Source organism: Bos indicus x Bos taurus, chromosome 25 (assembly GCF_003369695.1).
Source record: "Bos indicus x Bos taurus breed Angus x Brahman F1 hybrid chromosome 25, Bos_hybrid_MaternalHap_v2.0, whole genome shotgun sequence".
Lineage (NCBI taxonomy): Eukaryota > Metazoa > Chordata > Mammalia > Artiodactyla > Bovidae > Bos > Bos indicus x Bos taurus.
Window position 1 is genome coordinate 38,670,322 of NC_040100.1, and position 23,022 is coordinate 38,693,343.

A 23,022-nucleotide genomic window follows, 5' to 3' on the forward strand; every position below is an offset into this window, starting at 1 on the left:
ATTTATCTGAATACTTTGTTCCATTTTATAGGCATGGGGGGTTCCCGTTGTGCTGCATGCTAATCAGGTCCTTGTCATAATGATAAAGTCATCGTATCAACTAACAATGTTGTTGTTTAGTCCCTAAGTCACGTCTGACTCATTTGCAACCTCACAGACTGTAGCCCACCAGGCTCTTCATCCATGGGATTTCCCAGGCAAGAATACTGGAGCTGGTTGCCATTTCCTTCTCCAGGGGATCTTCCCAACCCAGGGATCAAACCCTGGTCTCCTGCAGTGACAGGCACATTTTTTTGTTTTTAACCACTGAGCCACCAGGGAAGCCCAATAACTAACAATAGTGGGCCTTTTTAAAAACAGGGAATCACAGATGAAGTTAGTTGCAAAGCAGAAAGAGACGGAGAGGTAGAGACCAAGTGTACGGTCGCTGCTGCTGCGTCGCTTCCGTCGTGTCCGACTCTGTGCGACCCCGTAGACGGCAGCCCACCAGGCTCCCCGGTCCCTGGGATTCTCCAATATCGGCTTCCCTGGTGGCCTAGTGGTTAGGATTCAGCACTTTCACGGCCCGGGTTCAATTCCTGGTCGGGGAACTGAGATTCCACAAGCCGCTTGCTCAGCAGAGCTAAAATAAAAAAAATTAAAAAAAACAGGCAAACAAAAACTTGCATTTTATGCCACCTGCACTCTTTCCCTACCACATCTCTCTCCAGACCCTGCCCCATCACCAGGGATAAACATCATCTTGAATTAGGTGTTTACCTGAATTCCACCTTTCTTTACCCTCTACCACCTATGTTGTTGTTTAATTACTAAGTCATGGCCAATATACATTTAGGGATACCACACGTGTATATATTCCTAAATCATACACAGCATCGTTCTGTGTGTTCTTATAATTCATGGAAATGATTTCATTCTGTCACTTGCTTTTTAGCTCAACATAATCTCTGTGAGATTTATCCATCCATCATTCTATTGATCGACACTGAGACTGTTTTCAGGTTTTTATCATTACAAACATTGCTCTAAACACAGAAGCAATCTTTATTATTTTAAAAACGAGAATGTATTAAGCTATATATTAAGCCTTTATTGGGCTTCCCCAGTGGTTCAGCACTAAAGGCTCCACTTACAGTGCAGGAGACATAAGAGATATGGTTTCAATCCTTGGGTTGGGACGATCCCCTGGAGGAAGGCATGGCAACCCACTCCAGTACTCATGCCTGGAGAATCCCATGAACAGAGGAGCCTGGTGGGCTACAGTCCACAGGGTGGCACAGAATCGGACACGACTGAAGTGCTTTAGCACAAGCCTTTATTATGTATTAGGCATTTTGCTGCTAAGTCACTTCAGTCGTATCCGACTCTGTGCGACCCCACAGACGGCAGCCCACCAGGCTTCACCATCCCTGGGATTCTCCAGGCAAGAACACCGGAGTGGGTTGCCATTTCCTTCTCCAATGCATGAAAGTGAAAAGTGAAAGGGAAGTTGCTCAGTCGTGTCCGACTATTGCATATTTAAACCACAAGTTTACCTACCCCGGGTGTTACTATCCTAATTTTACTAATGTGTTATTCTTGTCTTCTCCCTCCTTCACCCCAACCCAATCACTTCCAGGGGCCTGTGGACTCTGCTTCAGGAATCTGGATCAGATCCCTCCCTGAGTGACTACCACCATCATCAGTATTACTTCAACTTCAGACCTCAGGGCTTCCCTCATAGTTCAGATGGTAAAGAATCTGTCTCCAATATTGGAGACCTGGGTTCGATCCCTGGGTCGGGAAGATCCCTGGAGAAGGGAATGGCTACCCACTCAGAATTCTTGCCTGGAGAATCCCGTGGACAGAGGAGCCTGGTGGGCTACAGTCCATGGGGGTTCAAAAGAGCTGGACAGATGGAGTGACTAACACTTTCACTTTCAGACCCAGGAGCTTCCAGCTGGTTTCACTGATCCCCTCTGGTCTCCCCGACATCTGTATTCCACCAAGCTTCCTCTCCTACCAGGACACTATCCTGCTTAAAAGCCCAAACTACTCCTTTCTCCTGGCTCTTGGGATATAACATTCAATCCTCCTGGGAGCCTTCCAGAGACCCCTGATTGGTCCCACCTCTTCAGCCTTGTCTCCCAAGGTTGGCGCCCTGCACCGGGACCACACTGGTCTCCTTTCTGTCTTGCAAATGCACCCCGATCTCTCGGTCCTCAGGATCTTCACACTTGCGGTTCCTTCTGTGTGGGCCCTTTCCCCACAAATCCCCAGGCTAACTCTAAGTTACCTTCCCTCTGACACATTCACCCTAAGAGGATCAGGTCCCCTCTCCTCTACTGCTTTGGCAGCATTTACCAAAGGTGACTAAACAATTATTTGGGCAATTATTTGTCCAGTGTATACCTTTTTCTTGGTAGAATATAAGTTTTATGAAAGAAAGCACTTGAGCATCACCGCCGAAACCCCAGCGCCTAGCAGAGCTGGCGGATAGGATCGCTCAATTGGCGGCTTTTAAAAAATATATGTATGAATGGATGAAAGGATTTTGAACGAATTAATGTCCCCCATTCACAGATGTGGAAACGGAGAATAGGAGCACGCAAGGGACCGGCAACGACAATGTGGCGCCCAGAGGCTGATGCCCCTTTTCGCCCGCCCCTCACCGGGTCACCTCCAGGAAAGACCCTTAAAGCAACACGACCCCGCGCCCGGCCGCAGGTAGCCCTCTCGGCATCTGCCTGAACGGCGCCGCGCGGCGCACTCTGGGAAATGTAGTCTAGTTGTCTCCCCGATTCCGGGGTCCGCGACTTCCGCTTCCCGCGGGCACCAGCCTTGGGTCTGAGTTGCCGCACCGGGCGCGCTGGTCTTCGCTGTGTAGCGAGGTACTGTCTCCTTTAGTTGTGCGCTGCGGCTCCTTCCCGGGCGCAGCCGTTAGGGCAGAGGTGAGTTCCGTGCGGTCGCAGCCGTTAGGGCAGAGGCGGGAGTCGAACCTGGAGTGCCTCCTCTTGCTGGCCTCTCTTGCCGGTGAGGTCCAGGCCGCGCCTCAGAGCGAGTTCAGAGTCAAGGGTGGTAAACTGAGTCAGGCCTCAGGTTGTCAGCGTTGTTATTTCGGGCTACAGTGGATTAGCCCGGGACTTATGACTTCCCTGGTGGCTCAGACGGTAAAACGTCTGTCCACAATGCGGGAGACCCGGGTTCGATCCCTGGGTCGGGAGGATCCTCTGGAGAAGGAAATGGCTACCCACTCCAGTACTATTGCCTGGAAAATCCCATGGACAGAGGAGCCTGGTAGGCTACAGTCCATGGGGTCGCAAAGAGTCGGACACGACTGAGCGACTTCACTCACTTACTTACTTATGAACTGGAGTTCTGGAATGAAAAATTTGTGTTCCAGTCTCATTGCTATCACTTCACAACCATATTATCCTCCGTGGGCTCTATACCTAAAACTCGTGGAGCTTCAGGGTTATTATTATTTTTAACATGTAAAATAGAGATACAGCACCTTTGGCGTTAGTAAGTTAGGAACAAACAGTGGAAATGGGTATTGCCCCGTGCTGAGAAATTGGTGGCCTTTATTATTCTTGTATCGGGGAGAAGAAGCAGGCAGGACAAGGAATTGGGGTTGGAAGTTGTTGGGCTCTTGAGGAGGGTGGGTCTTGACTCCGGAGGCCGTTGTCTCCCTGGCAGAGGGTAGGCAAAAGCACTGACATCTCTTTCAGAGGCTTAGCCTGAACAACTTCGGCCTTTGGAAAAGAGAGTCTCCAGAGGCCACTTTGCTCCAAAGGTTACTTTTTTCTCCAAAGCAGTCTTCTCTGTCAGGGATAGGGAGGCGGGTTACCCTGGACCAGTTGGCAAAGGGTCTCTTCTTGACCAGACTCTACTTGGGCTCCTCTGAACTCTCTTCTCAGCTAGGCCCTGATTTCTGGGCTTCCGTGTTTATTTCTTCATTGTTTGCTTGTGGCCACTTTAGCCAGAACCACCCGCCTCCCCCGAATAAATTGGGTTCCTTATCCTTCAGCATCCTCCAGGTGATGTCTCGTCATCATGACTTTCCTTCAGCAAGAAACCCTTCTTACTCCTTACGTTTCCTTTTACTAATTTTCCATCCACTACCACCCACCCCCCCAACCTCAGTCCCAGCCCTGCACCTTGGCTGTAAGTTCCCACCTTTCCTTGTATTAGGAGTTGGACTTGATCTCTCTCTCCATTGTAGCGTAATAGGGAAGAACCTTTGTAGTCTATTGCAGTCTAGAGATGCTAGACTGCATCTAGGGATGTTGCCTATAAGCTTAAATTATCCATAATGACCCATCTCTGGGAATGCTGCCTTCCAAGTAAGGAGCATTAAGCTCAAATAGCTTTGTTTAGGGCTTCCCAGGCAACTCAGTGGTTAAAGAATCCCCATGTCAATGCAGGAGATGCAAGAGAGGCTGGTTCAATCCCTGGGTCCAGAAGATTCCCCCGGAGGAGGAAATGGCAACCCACTGTAGTATTCTTGCCCGAAAAATCCCATGGACAGAGGAGCCTGGCTGGCTACAGTCCATGGGGTCACAGAGAGTTGGATATGACTGAGGACTAAGCACACAGGCACCTTTGTTTAGCTCACTAGAAATATCCTTACCAGACCCACGTGTGAATGACTGCAAGAAATTAACACATCCGCTCAGGAGGCTGACCAGAACCAGGAAATGTATGATTTTACACCCTCCCCTTTTTAGTATAAATGAAGCCTCAATTCTAACTAAGGCAAGGTTGTTATTCGGGACACAAGTCTGCCATGTTCTCAGTCTGCCAGCTTTTCGAATCAAGTTGCTGTTCTTGCCCCAACAATTCGCCTCAATTTATTGGCCAGTTGTGTGGTGAGCAGTACAAGCTTGGACTCGGTAACAGCAGTGATCCCTAACAAGTGGCATCAATAATTTCTTTTCTTAGAAGTGGCTTAAGAAGCTCCATTCCTCAGCTGTGGCTCTCTGTGTGTTAGTCTCTCTCACAGACTGGCTTTCCTCTTTGTGGTTGGCTTCAGCCCGCAGCAGATTCTTGGAGGGAAGCTAGACATTTTACCTCTATTTCTCTTCCCTAGCTCTGGCCTCTTGCCCTTTTAAGGAAGCCTTTGGAGAAAATACTGAAGCCAAGGAGGTGCTGGCTTCCCTTCCTGAAGTGGAGGCCAGATGAATGAATGGTCCTTTGTCTGAATATTTTCTATCTAAAAGAGCAGCTGCATTGACTTTCTCTTCCCCCTGGTGTGTTTTTCTGCAAAGCAGTATCATCACCTGCATCATTTTTTTGTCTGTGTATAGACTTACTGGTGGCTCAGATGGCAAGGAATCTGCCTCCAATGCAGGAGACACAGGTTCAGTCCCTGGGTTGAAAAGATCCCCTGGAGAAGGGAATGTGGCTGCCCACTCCAGTATTCTTGCCTGGAGAATTCCATGAACAGAGGAGCCTGGCGGCCTACAGTCCATGGGGTTGCAGAGTTGGACATGACTGAGCGACTAACACACACAGGCATACCTTGCAGATACTGCCAGTTTGGTTCCAGACCACCGCAAAAAGAGGCTATCACCATAAAGTAAGTCATATAAATTTTTGGTTTTCCAGTGCATATAAAAGTCAGGTTTATATTATACTGTAGTCTATTAAGTATGCAATCAGTTCAGTTCAGTCGTTCAGTAGTGTCTGACTCTTTGTGACCATGAATCGTGGCACGCCAGGCCTCCCTGTCCATCACCAACTCCCAAAGTTCACTCAGACTCACGTCCATCGAGTTAGTGTTGCCATCCACAGCCATCTCATCCTCTGTTGTCCCCTTCTCCTCCTGCCCCCAATCCCTCCAAGCATCAGGGTCTCTTCCAATGAGTCACCTCTTTGCATGAGGTGGCCAAAGTACTGGAGTTTCAGCTTCAGCATCAGTCCTTCCAATGAACACCCAGGACTGATCTCCTTTAGGATTGACTGGTTGGATCTCCTTGCAGTCCAGGGGACTCTGAAGAGTCTTCTCCAACACCACAGTTCAAAAGCATCAATTCTTCGGCGCTCAGCTTTTTTCATAGTCCAACTCACATCCATACATGACTGCTGGAAAAACCATAGCCTTGACTAGATGGACCTTTGTTGGCAAAGTAATATCTCTGCTTTTGAATATGCTATCTAGGTTGGTCATAACTTTCCTTCCAAGGAGTAAGCGTCTTTTAATTTCGTGGCTGCAATCACCATCTGCAGTGATTTTGGAGCCCCCAAAAATAAAGTCTGACACTGTTTCTACTGTTTCCCCATCTATTTGCCATGAAGTGATGGGACCAGATGCCATGATCTTCGTTTTCTGAATGTTGAGCTTTAGGCCAACTTTTTCACTCTCCTCTTTCACTTTTATCAAGAGGCTCTTTAGTTCTTCTTCACCTTTTGCCGTAAGGGTGGTGTCATCTGCATATCTGAGGTTATTGATATTTCTCCCAGCAATCTTGATTCCAGCTTGTGCTTCTTCCAGCCCAGCGTTTCTCGTGATGTACTCTGCATATAAGTATGCCATAGCGTATGTCTAAAAGATGTACATATCTTAATTTAGAAAAATATTGCTAAAAAATGCTACCATCATCTGACAATACAGGGTTTCCTTCACAACCCTTTTCCTTCCTTTCCTTTTACAAACCTTCAATTTGGAAAAAACATAATGTATGCAAAGCACAATAAAATGCAATAAAATGAAGTCTACCTATACATCTTTGTGCCAGAAACAGCCCAGAAATGTGTTAGTGGGTTTGGTTTATCTCACACAGGATTTAATCCCATTTTGAGTCTGCATTTAAACTTGTTAGTTTTCACCGAAAAATCCAAATATTTCGATTCTGGGAAGTGACCAAATTGGCAGGCAGTGTTGGGCCTGCGTCTCCCACTGCTTCCTGAGGCCTTGTATCTGCTCCATCTGTCACCCGGCACTGTTACGTTTCTTGTAGAGGGAAATTCTCCACACTCAAGTCACTCTCACACACAGTAATACAGAAGAAAGCCCAAGAGGGACGTGTTTAAAGAAAAATGGGAGAGAGCACCTGTCTTTGTAGAAAGCAAGAATATTCCAGAATGTTTAGTATCTGTGTCAAAAACCCGTTTTTACCTTCCTCTCTGACCCTTGTGGGTATTTGAGCAGGTGACCCCAGGCCCAGAGTGGGTGATAGTCTGAGGGGGACTTTTGCCATTCCAGGGACTGGTGGTGTTTGTGGGTTCTGTGTGTTATGGACTGAACTGTGACCCCCACAACTCACACTGCAGCCCTAACATGACTGTATCTGGAGACAGGGTCTATCAGTTCAGTTCAGTCGCTCAGTCGTGTCCGACTCTGCGACCCCATGAATCACAGCACGCCAGGCCTCCCTGTCCATCACCAACTCCCGGAGTTCACTCAGACTCACGTCCATCGAGTCAGTGATGCCATCCAGCCATCCCATCCTCTGTCGTCCCCTTCTCCTCCTGCCCCCAATCCCTCCCAGCATCAGAGTCTTTTCCAGTGAGTCAACTCTTCGCATGAGGTGGCCAAAGTACTGGAGTTTCAGCTTTAGCATCATTCCCTCCAAAGAAATCCCAGGGCTGATCTCCTTTAGAATGGACTGGTTGGATCTCCTTGCAGTCCAAGGGACTCTCAAGAGTCTTCTCCAACACCACAGTTCAAAAGCATCAATTCTTCGGCGCTCAGCCTTCACAGTCCAACTCTCACATCCATACATGACCACAGGAAAAACCATAGCCTTGACTAGACAGGGTCTATAGGAGGTAATTAATATGAAAAGAAGAGAGAGAGCACCTTTTCTTCCTACCAAGTGAGGGCACAGAGGAGGCACCATCCATGAGCCAAGAGGAGAGTCTTCACCAGGAACCGAATCTGCTGGCACCTTAATCTTGGACTTCCTGCCTCCAGAACTGCGAGATATAAGTGTCTGTTGATTAAGCCCCCTGTCTCTGGTATTCTGTTATGGCAGCCCAGCAGATTCTAACACTGTGTTTTTCCCAAGAGAAGCATGTGAATCATCACCCTGTCCTGAGCCACAACTGAGCCGACCTTGAACAGGAGACTTTCCAGACTTGACTTTACATCTCCACGGGTGAGGATTTCCAAGCACGCCTGGTAGTCCTTGAGTCCCTTCCTCCAGACTCCAGCCTTTCTCCGTGAATCTGTATCCTTTGCATCCTTCATGCTTTGCACACCTGTTGTCACTCATCTGCTTCTTATTTAACTTGCTGACTTCAGGGAAAAGACACTTTCAAATGCTCGGTGGTTCGAGGTGTAAATGGTATCTCCTGCCTTCCTGTTACAGAGAAGGCAGTGGCACCCCATTCCAGTACTCTTGCCTGGAAAATCCCATGGATGGAGGAGCTTGGAGGGCTGCAGTCCATGGGGTCACTAAGAGTCAGACACAGCTGAAGCAACTTAGCAGCAGCAGCAGCCTCCCTGTTAACTGATGAATCCTCTTTTGTGTCTAAAATTTCACGATGGAACCAAAACACAGCCAGACTCCAAGGAGAGATTTCATAGTATTGCACAGCACACTCTTATTCTTCATCCTTCCTGTTAATGAAGATAATAACAAGACATTTGCTGTTCACTGAGTGCTCCTGTGTTTCAGTCTAGGGCAAAATATTTTAATGTATTCTGTCATTTAATTCTATTATAGTAAGTATCCTCTAAGAAATAGGTACCATTAACCCCCATTTATATTATTGTCAGAATTAAGGTGTGTTTTTTTTTTTTTAATTTTTATTTATTTTTGGCTGTGCTGGGTCTTTGTTGCTGGGCACAGGTTTTCTCTAGTTGGGGCGAGCAAAGGTTACTCTTCATTGCAGCTCAAGGGATTCTCATCGCGGTGGTTTCTGGTACCAAGCACCAGCTCCAGGCACGTGGGTTTAGTGGTTGCAGCTCACAGGCTTAGTTGCCTCACGGCATGTGGAACCTTACCAGACCAGGTTTTGAACCTGTGTCCCCTGCATTGGCAGGCAAATTCTTAACCACTGGACCATCAGGGAAGTCCTGGAATCAAGTTGGTGATGAGGCTGGGCAACAGAGTTCAGTGTCTAAAGAACAGATTCCACCCACTTATTTATTTGATTTCTCAGCAAATAGTTACTGAGCCTCTACCATTAGTATATGCTAAGCAGATCTACTTAGTGTGTTGAGAAAACTAGAGGGGCCCTGCTTGGGCAGCTCAAAGGAGAATCTTGGGACAAGACTAGAGTCTTCCAAGAAATAGCTTGCATATGTACTCTGAGTCAAAGCTTCAATTACCTGGGTGGCATTCAAGTTTACCTTTACAAGAGTGTTCTAAGGAGCAGAGTCTGAAGCACACTTGCCCGAGTTTGTCTTGGCTCTTACACTTTCCTAGCTGTGTGGCCTTAGGCAGGGGTCTGCACCTCTCTGAGCCTCAGTTTACTTAACTAAAATGTGGGTCACAATGATGTTTACATGATTGTCATTGTGAGGATTTAAGTAAGTAAAAACATGAGCTCCATGGACTTAGGAAGTACTTAAAAAACCTTAGGTTTTATTGTTAGCTTGCAAAGGCCTTAGAAAAAGTATAACAAAACACCAATTACATATCAGTTTTGGAAAACTGTGGTTCTCTGATGACTATCTGATATAGTTGAATTATGGACTGTAGCCTGCCAGGCTCCTTTGTACATGAATTCTCCAGGTCAGAATACTGGAGTGGGTAGCCATCCCCTTCTTCAGGGGATCCTTCCAGCCCAGGGATTGACCCCAGGTCTCCCGCATTGCAGGTGAATTCTTTACTGTTTGAGCCACCAGGGAAGCCCAGGAATACTGCAGTGGGTATCCTATCCCTTCTCCAGTGGATCTTCCCAACCCAGGAATCAAACTGGGGTCTCCTGCATTGCATGCAGATTCTTTACCATCTGAGCTACCAGGGAAGCCCATAAAAAAACGCCCATCACGTATCAAGTTTTGAAAACTGTAGTTCTCTGACGACTCAGAGAATTCAGTAGGATTAGGTAAACTGTTTGACTTGTACTGAGTTGTTGGCCCTTAGTTATTTGGGCTTTGGGAAATTGCTAGCACAGATGACTCAGACCCACAGAGAGATGGGTCACAGACCATCTCTTCCCAGCCATAATTAAGTCGTAGGAGTAAGTGTGAGCTGAACCAGTGCCCAGTATGTGACAATGGACTGTGTGCCACCTGTCGGAAGATGATCTCCCCCTGCCTTCAGAGAAGGGCGTGTGTACCTTTCACGTGTGTGTACCTCACGTGTTGTTGGCCTGCTTCCATGACTGTGAGGCTGCCATTTTATTTATTTATTTTTAATATCTATTTATTTATTCGGCTATGCTGGGTCTTAGGTGTGGCATGTGGGATCTAGTTCCCTCACCAGGAACTGAACCCAGGGCCCCTGCATTGGAAGGGCAGAGTCTTAGCCACTGGACTACAAGAGAAGTCCTATGGCTCGCATTTTAAATCGAACTATTTTGTAAACTCCATAAATGGTACGAAAACAAGCTACATTTATAAGTGTAAATAGTTATATGTGATTATAGATACATGTGCAGCAATAAATACTTTTCCTTTAGACTCTACATGGTGCTTGGCACTTTAATGAATTGTGAACCTCTTACAGGAACACCACGGCCCCAGGTATCTGAGATCCACAAATCTGGAGGCCTGCAAGCTTCATCCCAGTATGGTTGCAGGTCATGAGCTGGTGTTTATGGAGCATCTGTTACATGCTAGACATCATCAGAGGGCCTTTACAAGCTCAATCTCATCGAATCCCATCTGTCATCTCTCAGAAGCTGGAGCTATAACAATCCCCATTTTACAGATGAGGTAAAAGGTAAGGCTTACCCAGTTACTAAGTGGCAGAGCCAGGATCTGAAGCACTGGTTTGGGTGTATGTCAGTGTAGGTCCAAATTCATACTGGTGTACTGGTGTGCATTGGTTATGGAGTGAATGTGTATCCCCCTCAAAATAGATTTAAGAAAGAAATCCTGGGCAAAGTAGAAATGTATCCTTTAAAACTCTGTTGGCTGCAGTCACTGAAAACTGCCCAGAGAAGAGAGGACCAGGACTATGTCAGTCAGGCCGTGGTCACCACATGGACTTTGCTGACTTGTGTGTATCTGGCCCCGAGGAGATGATACAAGACACAAGGCCAGGGCCCCGCAGCTAAGCAGGAGGCCATTAGAAACTGGAAGGTGTGGGGCAACGTTGAGGATGGTGGTGTCCCCACCCGTCTGCCCCTCTAGACAGAGCCCAGCGTGTCTCTTCTGTTCTGTTCCTTTTCCCTGTTCTCTCTTCCTCCCCTGCTACATACCTCTGTGACTTGTTCAAATTTCCCCTTTCCACTCCCCGCTGAGGCTGACAGAATGGCAGGCTGCTTGTGCTCAGCCTGAGTGCCAGTGCTCTGGACCGCCCCACACCTTGGTTTTGGTTCCCTCCAAGAGCCTGGCTTTCCTGACCAGCAGTCCAAGATTGTAAGGGGAAAATGCAGCACATGTGGTCCTGCCTTGCTTGAAGCCCCACCACGAGGCTGCCCTGAATCTGGTGTCTTCCCTTAAAGAGGCGTCCCACTATGCAGGGGTGGTCCCCAGAAGCCAGGGGGTGGGCAGCCCAGCATCTTGTTCTGCCTGCGTGCTCACAAGAAAAAATGGATGTTGGTTGTAGCGGGGGAAGTGGAACGTGAGCGAAAATGGAAAATGCGAGAATGAAGTGGATGGAAAGAAGGAAGCCAGTGGAAGGTGCTAGGCCTGGGGATGCCAGTGCTGAAGGACTCAGGGTCGTCTGGTGGTTAGTCAATGATTTTATGGAGCTCTTACTACTCACCGCCAGGCACACAAGCCTCACCGTGATCCTCTACCTGCTCAGAGCTCCCTATCTGCCTACACTTCCCTCCTCCAAGCTCCACAGGGACACAGGTGACTGTCCAGTTCACCTCCTGTTCATGGTGCCTGCAGAGCAGAGCCCAATAAATACATATTTGTTGATCAAATTAACAAATGAAGAAATAAGCAGTTGATAACCAAGATGCACCAAACAAGTAATTTTGTCAGTCTTCATCTTCCAGCCTCTAAAATTGGGGTTGAACTAAGATACCTGAATTCCAGCCTCACCCCAGCTCTGCACCTACTGGTTGTGTCTTTGGGCAGGTCACTGACCCTCTGCACCTGTGTGTGTTGTTGCTGTTTAGTTGCTAAGTTGGCTAAGTTGTGTCCAACTCTTTGGCGACCCCATGGACTGTAGCCCTCCAGGCTCCTCTGTCTGGGTTTTCCCAGGCAAGAATATTGGAGTGGGTTCCCATTTTCTCCTCCAGGGGATCTTCCCCACCCAGGGATCAAACCCAGGTCCCCTGCATTGCAGCAGGTTCTTTACCGTTCTTGCCACCAGGGAAGCCCTGCACCTCTGTTTACTGACCTTATAAAACAGGGATAATAAAACCACCTTTGTTTCAAAGAGGAACCGATTTAATAATTACAAAGCATTTAGAACAGAGCCTGGCATATACATTGTACTGTGTAAGTAAAACAGTAAATTTCCAGGGTCCCCTCCACCTCGAGACTTGCTCAGGTCGGGGGCAGTGGTAGAACGAAAGCTGGGAGGATGGCCAAGTAGGTGGGTAGCCTCTGGAGCACTCACACATGCGCACTGAAGGTGCAGGGCTGTTACCGCCTACAATGCCTACTGGAGTGGATAGCCTATCCCTTCTCCAGTGGACCCAGGAACCGGGGTTCCCTGCACTGCAGGCGGATTCTTGACCAGCTGAGCTACCAGGGAAGCCCACAGCGCCTCGCAGGACCATTCTAACCCAGGGCGTGGCTTAACCGGGGGAGGACTACATTACCCACAGTGCATCCCGCCGGGCCTCAGTTCAGATCAGTCGTCTCCGACTCTGCGACCCCCCGTGGACCGCCGACCGCCAGGTTTCTCTGAACTGAGCGGGTCCCACCTCGCGGAGCAGAGTCGCTACGTAGTTCGTTTCTTTGCGTGAAAGTCGGTTCAGCCAATAGTGAAAGGGCTGCGTTACCGAAAATGCCTCCCTTTGGCCCGCCCTCCAAGACCCATTCCCATTCAACAGCGAGCTGGAACGAGCGAGGACTACGTTACCCATAATGCTTCCCGTGGCCGCCCCTCGCGGCCTTGCTCTCCAGCTCGACGCGCGGCTCAGCCAATGGTCGCTTCTGAGCGTCCGGGTCTGTGATGCACGGATGCTGGTCCTAGTTTCTGGACCGCCTAGACCTCCGTACCCACTGTTCCACTCCGGTTCCACCCCGCAGCACCGGCTCGCCGCGAGCTCCCCACGAGTCGCAGCGCTGTCGGTGAGTGCGGACGCAGGGTCCCCGCTCGAGCTTCTCTGTCCGCGGCGCTTGATGGAGCGTGGTTCGTGTTCGGCCTCTGTCCTAGCTGTCCCTCTTGCTGAAGGGGCGAGACGGGAAAGCGGGTCGGCCAGGGAGCCCTGACCCTGTCAAGACACTGGAGGGAGAGGGGCTGTGGTGGGGCTCGTGGAGCCCGAAATCCGGGTTCAGGTTGGGATACAATCTAAGCCCGCCTGGGCAGAGAGGTCCCAGATTCTCATTACATTTTCAAAGGACCTCGTCCAAAAATGGCAAACTGTGAAAATGAAAACTCAGCGTTTCTCGAATTCTGACCACGTTGCAGACTCTGTTAAAGAAAACCCTTTTAAAACATCCTGTTTAGTCCTCTCAGCAACCTCCTCTTTCACTTGAAGAACTGAGACCCAGAGATTAAGAAATTCTCCTGGGAATTATGGGGTTAGTAGTGAAGACAGGTTGATCTACTTTAACTTTTTCTTTTGCCAATAAGGGGGAGTTGGCCTTGGGGCCAGGGCAGGGGCTTATGGGCGCAGACGCTTATCCAACCTCTGTGCCGCACCCCATATGAGTTTAACTGTCTCTCCACAGAGACCTGAAAACATCTTTCCCAGTGTCTGGCCAGAGGTGCAGGGAGAGACAGGCGTTATCTCCAGGCCGGAGAAAGGGCAAGGGCTGCCAGGAGCAATGGCGACCTCTCCCGGCCCCCAGCCTCTGGCTCCCCTGGAGCAGGATGAGGGTGATATCCTCGTTGTCAAAGTGGAGGACGACTGCTGCTGGGAAGAGGAGCCCTCCCTGGAGGCGGAAGACCCTAGCCCTGAAACCTTTCGCCAGCTCTTCCGGCTGTTCTGCTACCAGGAGGTGGCGGGACCTCGGGAGGCCCTGAGCCGCCTCTGGGAGCTCTGCTGCCGCTGGCTGAGGCCCGAGCTGCGCACCAAGGAGCAGATCCTGGAGCTGCTGGTTCTGGAGCAGTTCCTGACGGTGCTGCCGGGGGAGATCCAGGCCCGGGTGCGGGAGCAGCAGCCAGAGAGTGGTGAGGAGGCCGTGGTCCTCGTGGAAGGGCTGCAGCGGGAGCCCAGGAAGCAGAGGCCGCGGGTGAGGTGGGGGGCATTTGGGCCCTGAGGTGAGGAATTGGGGCCCTGCTCCTGAGGTCTGCATTTGTAGGTTCCATGGGCTCTGGGCTGACACTGAAGAAGGTAGCTGCAGTTTCCCAGCCGTGGCTAGTGTGCATGCATCTGTTGTTTCACCACTGTTGTCCCAGTCGCCCTTTCTGAGCTATATGGTTCGGTTCCTTAACACCATCCCAACATACACAGGTTTTGATGGGAGGGAGGCTGGAGGCCTTTTAAGGCTGGACCTTGAGAGTTGAAAAGATTCCCAAACAGGGAAGAGCCCTGGGAAGAAAGACCAGGTGCTGATGGGTGCCCTGGTTGGAGCCCCAGTGTCTCCAGAGCCGTACCATTCAATACAGTAGCCACCATGTGTGGTTTTTCTCATAGTTAAATAAAATGGAAAATAAATTCGTAGGTTGTACTTTACCGCCTTCCAGAGGCTCAGTCGTCACATGTGGCCAAGTGCTACTTGCTGGACAAGGATAGCACAGATATGGGGCACTTCCATCATCATGGAACATTCTCCAGAGAGCACCACTCTTGAGCACTCTCCTCCTCCTCAGCAAATCTGGGGAGTAGTGGGGAGTCTCTTACAAATCTCTTCTGCTTGGGTCAGATTGATTCCTTCTGACTAGATACTTGGCAGACTCCGCAGGTCACCTTCTTCCCGTGGCAGTGCCATTGGCTGCACACTGCTGTTCTTTTGCATCTGTCAAAAGAGAGCAGCACCCACCCCACCACCAAAAAAAAAAAACAAACCCTGACCACAAGGTGAGTCGAATGCAATAAGCAAATCCTGCCTTGAGATGGCCAACAGGAATCCAGGAGCCCTTCTCAGACCCCTGGCAGCCTGGGCGCCTGGGGTCCCTGGCACGGGCTTTCCTCTGCCACTGTGCGCCGTCACCTCCGGGTGACAGAGCTGTGGAATGTTAAGCCTGGGATAGGGTCCCTGGTGCTTGTTTCACAGTTCCCCAGGGACATCTCTTGTCCTTGGTACGGTTACGGAGGTCAGTGCACTCTGAGACCCAAGTTCGTCTGATTCACCTTCCTTGGAATTAGGAGGTAGATGGTTCCAGAGGGCTTGGAGATGACCTTAAGAAGTGGAACAAGTGCAGTAATTCAGACTTCCAAGACGAAAGCTGATTAGGGGCTTCCTGGCTCAGTCCTTTCAGGAACACTCACGGAAGGGAGGAAGGGTGAGAGTGTGCTACGGTGTGATGGAGCGAGATGCAGAGTTTCAGGAGTGGAGCAGGCCTCCCCTTCCCCAGCTTGGAAGCCTGACCTCTTCCTGGGTCACTGGCCTTCTCCCTGGGGGCTGGCTGAAGGGCAGCACATGGATGGTTGCAGAGGCCGTCAGACTGAACAAGGCGGCCCAGTGATGAGGCAGAGCCTGGGACCAGGGTGCCCACGATGAAGGGTGGGGCACCTGTGGGCACCCCCAGCCTCCTGGGAGCTGGTGGGCAGATCTCTGTCTGTTGTAGGATCCAGAGTTACTCCCTAATGACGCGCTGTCCCATGGGACAGAGGAGTGGTTCTCAAAACACCAGGTGGAAGCCCAGCCAGAGGAGCTGTCCCTGGGGGAAGGGGCTCAGCACTCCAGCCAGCCGCCCCTAGCCCAGCTGAGCCACAGGCCAAGAGGAGGCCCCTCGCTCTGGCCAAACAGGGGTGAGTAGCTGCCCCTCTCGAGGAAAGTGTAGCCTTGCACCCAGGAAGGGAAAGGGGAAGGACTGTGGCTGGTCAGACCTGCGTGCCTGTGGGCTGGGCGGGCTCCCTGCAGGTGAGTGTCCATGAGGGGTGGCTGGACCTGTCCCGCCTTCGCTGCTGTGGCCACGGGTGGGTGACTCTGTACTCTCTCCCCAGGCCCTGCAGCTTCACAGCATCAGGAGACAGCAGCCCTGGCCACATCCTTCCTTTCAGCCTGGTCCCAGGTGAACAGCTTCCCACTCTGCAGCATCCCCGTGCATCCCACGCCCTTGTTACAGGCACGCTTCTCTCAAGTGGTCAGGTCTGTGGGTTTTTGAGGCAGACTTTCACCCCCTGGGAAGTCTTACCTGCTCTCAGATGCCACCTGAATATCAGGTTTGTGCTGGAGGATTCTGCGGTCCCAGTGGTAAGCTTGGGCAACCGCTTCAAACCAGCTGTATGTTAAAATCTCCTAGGATCAGGGTAAAATTAGAGAATTTTCCCCCAGACCTGGCCTGACATCCTAATCTCCTTTGTTTCAGTAACAGCTCTGTTGAGATATAATTCACATACCATGCAATTTACCCATTTAAAGTATACAGTGTTTAGTATATTTACACAATCACATTTTAGAACATTTTAATCACCTCCCCAAAATACCCCCCACCCATTAGCAGTCACTCTCCATTTCCTTTCCCTTAGCCCCTGGCAGCCCCCAGTCTCTCTGTGCATTTGCCTCTTCTGGATGTTGTTTGCTTGGGTGTTAATTGTGCTTCCAGGTAACTCTGGTGCTAGACTTGGGTACCACTGGCCTAGAGGCATCCTGAAGTCCCCAGGTCACCCCATTCAGGTCTTGGGGCTGGCTTGAGCTGAGGCAGGGCGGGCTAACTTGTGAACCTGAATAGTGTCAGCTCCAGTGGGTGAGATCTCAGCAGACGCAGCTGCTCCCCGCAGCATGTCTGTTCATGGTCCCTGGCCGTGCGGCACTGGCACGGAGCTTAGTGGTGACAGTGTCCTGAAAAGCAGGGTCCAGCCGTGCCTGAGCTAAGCTTCGGAGGAGGGAGTGGATAACAGCATGCAGAAAGGGAAAGGGTGGGAAGGGAAAAAGGCGGGGGAAGCAGGACCTTCCATCATCACACGAGAGGAGGAGACGGGCGAGCCCACCAGGCTGGCCCCGCCTGCAGGAGCAGGGGCATTGACTCAGCAAGCTGCGTTCCCGCAGGTGCCGGTGACCTTGGAGGACGTGGCGGTGTACCTGTCCCAGGAGGAGTGGGGCTGCCTGGACCTGGCTCAGCAGGACCACAGCTGCGACGTGCTGCTGGAGGATGCAGGTGCCGTGGGGAGACGCTGTCAGACGCCACGCTGTGTCCCAGAGTGGGCAAGTCTCTGGGAGGGTGCCGCTTCCTTTGGGCTTATTGGGGGTGTGTGTTGGTCTCCAGAACCCGAGGCCCCTGGCCACCTCCCTGTTCAGCACTTTCCCTGGCTCCCGCCACCTTTAGGAGCTGCTCTGGCAGTTCTCAAACTTTAGTGGCCTGAAGAATCCCTGGAGAGGCTGTGAACAGTAGGGACTCGTGGGCCTTGTGCCCAGGGGATGGCTGTGTGAGTCAGGGCTGCTCCCTGGCGAGTCTGCTAAGCAGCCGCTGCATGCAGCCTGCACTGCCAGGGCCACCAGGTGTCCTGTTGGTGCCCCGCCTGCATCGAGGGCAGCGTGGCGCTTGCCCCGTCTCAGGCAGATGCCCAGAGCCGCCCTGGGTGCCTTCTTTTCCTCTTCCACCACACGGCTTGTCCAGTGTCAGTTCAGCCTCTGTGCCACCCTTGGCCCCTGTGGGCAGGGCTTCTCTTGACCAGGCTCTGGCTGTCCACGGCCTTTCCTCCCCACCCCATGCTGTCCCTTCTCAGCTGCCCTGCTGCTCTTGACACTTGTTTTCTTCCTGAGATGTTTTCTAAAGGAGTTGAGACCCTGCTTTGTATCAGTTGGAGTTCTCCAGAGAGAAAGAACTATTAGGATGTGTGTGTACGGAGAGATTTATTTTAAGGAATTGGCTCTCATGATTGTGGTGGCTGGCAAGTCTGAAATTTGTACAGCAAGCCAGCTGGCTGGAAACCCAGGTAGGACTTCTAGGCTGCCATCTGGAGGCAGAATTTCTTCTCCAGGAAACCTCAGGTTTTGCTCTTAAGGCCTTCAGCTGATTTGGTGAGGCTCACCCTCAGTGTGGAGGGTAATCTGCTCTATTTGTAGTCATCTGATTATAGATACTAATTACGTCTACAAAATAATCTCCATAGCAACATCTAGACTGGTATTTAGGGAATTCTCTGGTGGCCAATGTGGTTAGGGCTCTGTGCTTTCACTGCCAACAGTCCCTGGTTGGGGAACTAAGATCCTGCAAGCCCCATGGCCAGGAAAAAAAAAAGCTTGCTAGCTTGCTATATAACCAGACGGTGACACCATAGCCTGGCTGGGTTGGCACAGAAAGTTAATGATCAAATACTTTCATTTATATCCTCACTTTTCCCAAACTAACTGTGTACACAACGAGTAGAGATGAAACTTGTCCATTGCCGAGAACGCTGGCCTGCTGGGTGTGCAGCTTGCTGCCCCACCTCTCTCTGCCTCTGTGGTGTCTGCCTCCTGCGTGTTTTGTAACTCTTGGCCGTTTCCCCTCGGTTATGGTGACACCCTGACACCTCAGGGCACCTGGTTTCCCTCCCAGAGTCAGGGAGAGCCGTTGGCCGTGTTTCCTCACTCACTTCCTCCTCTCCGAGCAGCTAGTCTGCACAGAAGCAGAGCGCCTCCCTGTCTTTCAAGGTATTGAGCTTGTCCTCAGGTCACCCCTGACACCCCTTTGCCCTCACGAGGAGGAGGTTGTTGCAGTCCCATGTTCCGTCCCGGCCACACTCACATCCTCTCTTCTCTTTCTCCACGAGCAGGACTCCCCACGCCCGGGCCCTGTCTGACTGCCCTGCAGGGGCAAGGAGAAGACCCGCGGGACTCAGCTCAAGCAGCCTCGGGGCCAAGGGAGGTCTCTGGTGGAGCCAGTTCAGGTAAGGCATCTGCGAGGAGATGGGATCCCAGATGAAAATCTCCCTTCTCCTGGGCTGAGACCTTGGTGACTGTGTCTGTGGGCTTTAAGCTCAAGGGCTTAGAGCAAGAGTTGGCAGGCTTTTTCCAAAAAGGGCCAGAGTGAACAGGTTTTAGGGACCATGCAGTCTCCCTTGCAGTCGATGCCTCAGCTCCACCGTCCTGGTGCAAAAGCAGCCACAGATGGTACAAAAAGACACGGGCATGTGTGTGAAACTTCCCTTGCAAAGACTGACTGAGCCCCGCCTGAAGGGAAGGCGAGGGGAGACAGGGGCTTTAGGGGCTCGAGAGGCACGCCCTCAGGGTCGCAGGAGAGAGTCCTACCAGCTCAGCTGGGACAGTGTGCTGCACGCGGGTGCGACGGGGAGCCTGGTCCCGGGGAAGACATGAGGGGCCGAGTGTCGCCCGGCCAGCAGAGCTCACTCTCCGGGGCCTACACTGTGGGTGGAATTGCAGTCATATGGTCACTTGGTGTGACCATCTGAGGAGCTGCCAGACTCAGTTCTCTGTAAAAGCTCTCCCCAAAGGCCAGGGCTGTGGCTCTGTCATGTCTCAGTTGTACAGACAAGGTGAACGTGAGCTCCAGCCCACGCTTGGCTTCCCCGATGAGCCATTGTGGAAACAGGAGGGGCCCAGGTGGGGGTTCGGGGGGTGGATGTTTCTCGGGGGGCCTATCCCTCCCCTATTGAGTCATGGGCTTCCACATCCTCAAGTGTGGATGGGACCGTCACAGCCCCATCTCACAGGCCTTGATGAGTTACTGTGTGCTTCTGAGTGTCTGCCCGTGATTTTAGTTCCTGGAATCAAGCTCTGAGTGTTGTGTGCCCGAGGAAGGTGTGGAAGGGTACTTGAAGGCACTGCTATCATCTGCCTCACATGGGCCGCCCCGCCCCTGCCCGCCTTCTCCAAGCGTCCCTGTCCCTCCTCCCCTCCCCATGGAGCCCTCAGCCACTGTGCTCTCTCTGTCTCAGAGCGTGGGAGGCGATTGGAGGATGGCGAGGACTCTGGGGAGGACGCCTCGCTGAGCACAGCATGGGCCCAGGCACTCCCAGATCTGGGTCCGGGGCCCGGCCAGGCCAGACCCCAGCGGCCTCAGGACAGAGTGGGGCTCCTCGGGGTCCGGAAGCCACACACGTGCCCCGAGTGTGGCAAGGCCTTCCGCAAGACGTCGCACCTGACCAAGCACCAGCGCACGCACACAGGCGAGCGGCCCTACCAGTGCCAGGTGTGTGGGAAGCGCTTCGGCGACCGGTCCAACTGCAGCACGCACCAGCGGGTGCACACGGGCGAGAAGCCCTACGCCTGCGCCGAGTGCGGCAAGCGCTTCAGCCAGAGCTCCAGCCTGGTCATCCACCGCAGGACGCACACGGGCGAGCGGCCCTACCAGTGCCAGCTGTGCGGGAAGCGCTTCAACAACAGCTCGCACTTCAGCGCACACCGCAGGACACACACGGGCGAGAAGCCCCACACCTGCCCAGCCTGCGGTAGGGGCTTCCGCCGGGGCACTGACCTCCGCAAGCACCAGCGCACACATGGTGGGGAGCAGCCGCCACGCAGACCCCCAGGGCTCCAGGACACGCCCGGGGCCTGGGCCTGATCATTCGGGGAGCTGCAGGGTCGTTTCATTCCCGGAGTCCATCTCCGGGCGTCTTCAGACTCTGTTCCCGTGGCCCCAATGTGAGCAGGAAGCCGCTGCAGGTGGATCAGGGTCCGGGGCTGCCATGAAGAACACACACGGGGGAGCACCTAACGGCAGCAGGAATTCTCAGGTCAGGGGCCAGAGTCTGAATTCAAGGTGCCTGCGGGCTGCTCCTTCAGGAGGCTTGGGTGGGGTCCGTCTGCGCTCTCCTCCGGGCTTATGGCCACAGGGCTCTGCCACCACCTCCCTATCCCCTTCTGCGTGTCTCCACATGTGCTCCTGTCTTATAAGGGCGCTGTCATTGGATTTAGGGCACACTCAGTCCAGAACGACCTGATCTTAGCTCTTTACATCTACAAGGACCTGTTTCCAAGTGGGGTCCCCGCTAAGGCTCTGACTGTTAACTTGGGGGACACCCTTCAGCCCACTTGGGAGGAAGCCTTGGTGGCTGTGGCCTCTTGCAGCTTTACGTGTCCCCGTCCTCCAAGGGTTTCTCTTTCCTTCCAACCTCGCCACGCTTGCCAGGTGTAGCCCATGGGGGTTCTCCAGCATCACAGTGGTTGGGGGTTCCCCTCACAGATCCATGGCTGTTCTGTTGGATCCACGGCTGTTCTATTGGATGGGCGGCTGATGCGGGAATGCTTCCCTGAGGACCCTTCCTTCTAACCTCCCCTGCTTGCCGGGCAGTCTGGGGGTTTCCCCAGGAGAGGTGCCAGGGCTGCTGTTGTCCGGCCCAGGTGGCCATGTCCCAGGATGCAGGCTGGCCTTGGTTGTGCCACTTTGTCTTTCTGATGTGGTCATGCCTCTGATCGGTTCCCATCTGTGGCCTCACGCATGGCTGAGTGGCTCAATAAGAGGCCTTATTTGCTGTTGTCATGAGTGAAGTGGTGGGGCAGCTCTGAAACCGCTGGGTTTCAGGATGTCCCATCCAATCAGTAGACATACTGTTATTTTTCCACACACCCCACACACCCCGGGGGTGTGAGCTGCTCTCCTCTGTTCCCTTAATAAACAGCGTCTGTCAGTTGTCCTGGCACCTGGGCTCTGTCCTGCATGTTCACTGGGGCCACCCAGTTGAGGGATGGCTTCTCCCTTCTGGGCCAGCTTGTGGGGCACGTAGCGTCCACTCAGATCCAGCCACGTCAGTGTCGCCAACGGCCCACCCACCTGCCCCTCACAGACTCACTTCTCACATCCCGTCTGCTGCTGGAGGTAGCTGCCCTCTGCCAGGCCTGAGAGCTGGGCCAGTCCAGTGCCTGTTCCCTGACGTTCTCTGTCCTGTAACAGGACTTCACGTTCTAGATGGAGACTCAGACCTGGGAGCTTGAAGCACCTTGTCCAAGGGGCAGGGCCCACTCTCGGCCCTCACCCTCCTGGCCTGCTGCTTCAGCAGTTAGCAGAGTTGAACCTGGGACAAAGATTTTGTTTTCTGTCACTGTTATGGAAACATCTTGAGTGAACTTACTGCCATTGAAAAGGGTAGAGAGAGTAGGGGAAATGGAATTTTAAAAACAGCCATTGCAGGACTTCCCTGGAAGTCTAGTGGTTAAGACTGCATGCTTTCACCGCAGGGGGCACAGGTTTGATCCCTGGTTGGGGAACCAAGATTCTGCTTGCTGCACAGTCTGGCCTTCTGCCTCCACCCCCACCCCCGCCCCAGTAGTTCTTGCTCTTGAGAACTAGTGACTGGTGGAGGCTGTGTGCCCAGTGCCTGAGCTATGACCGTGCTCTGTGCGCCTTGGAGTGGAGGGTGGGGGCCTCCGCAGCGAGGAGAGGGCCTGGGGGCCCCCGGTGATAGTAGGCTGGCTCCAGTCCCTGCAGGACAGGCTCACCGAGGCCTCGTGTGGCCTCGGAAGCCAGCTCACATCTGACTTGTAATAAAAATGCTCCTTGTTTTCAAGAATGGGGGCTGCTGGTGAGGCCCCCGTGGCAAGATCAAGTGGAGTCTGTGGCCCCAATCTTGGCTGCCTGTGGCTGGGCAGGGCCTGCTCTATCTTATGGGGGGCTGGGTGGGAAGGGGGCCCTTGCCCACCCTCAGGGCCTGGCAGCCAGTGGTGACCCCAGCTGAACGCTGGAACACATGCCCAGAGGCCAAGGGTTGTGCTGGGCTGCCTGAAGCCTTGGCACAGGGGGTCCAAGCTGACCACTCTGCTCTTCCCATGGGGCAGACAGGGCGGAGGGGCGCTGAGACCTT

The 23,022-nt window shown here is 52.4% G+C and overlaps 1 protein-coding gene and 1 long non-coding RNA gene across 4 annotated transcripts in view; one reads left to right on the top strand and one right to left on the bottom strand.

Annotated features, from left to right (window-relative positions):
• The window catches only part of LOC113883516, an 18,424-nt gene extending 5,521 nt beyond the window's left edge, over positions 1-12,903 (bottom strand). The window contains exon 1 of the long non-coding RNA XR_003508661.1: positions 12,826-12,903. This is a non-coding gene — a long non-coding RNA (uncharacterized LOC113883516). The remainder of the gene's footprint in view (positions 1-12,825) is intronic.
• ZNF500 (zinc finger protein 500) lies at positions 1,889-21,864 on the top strand. 3 transcript variants are annotated; one of them, XM_027527291.1, is made up of 8 exons: positions 1,889-2,930; positions 10,605-10,820; positions 13,904-14,407; positions 15,906-16,089; positions 16,285-16,352; positions 17,330-17,438; positions 19,039-19,152; positions 20,161-21,864. In XM_027527291.1, exons 3-8 carry the CDS (start codon positions 14,000-14,002, stop codon positions 20,784-20,786), a joined length of 1,509 nt encoding a protein of 502 aa, XP_027383092.1. In that variant the 5' UTR covers positions 1,889-2,930; positions 10,605-10,820; positions 13,904-13,999; the 3' UTR covers positions 20,787-21,864. The 3 variants fall into 3 exon arrangements, with proteins under 3 accessions (XP_027383092.1, XP_027383093.1, XP_027383091.1); XM_027527292.1 differs by lacking the exon at positions 1,889-2,930 and adding an exon at positions 7,666-8,081; XM_027527290.1 differs by lacking the exons at positions 1,889-2,930; positions 10,605-10,820 and adding an exon at positions 12,894-13,300.
• Positions 21,865-23,022: the final 1,158 nt, after the last annotated feature.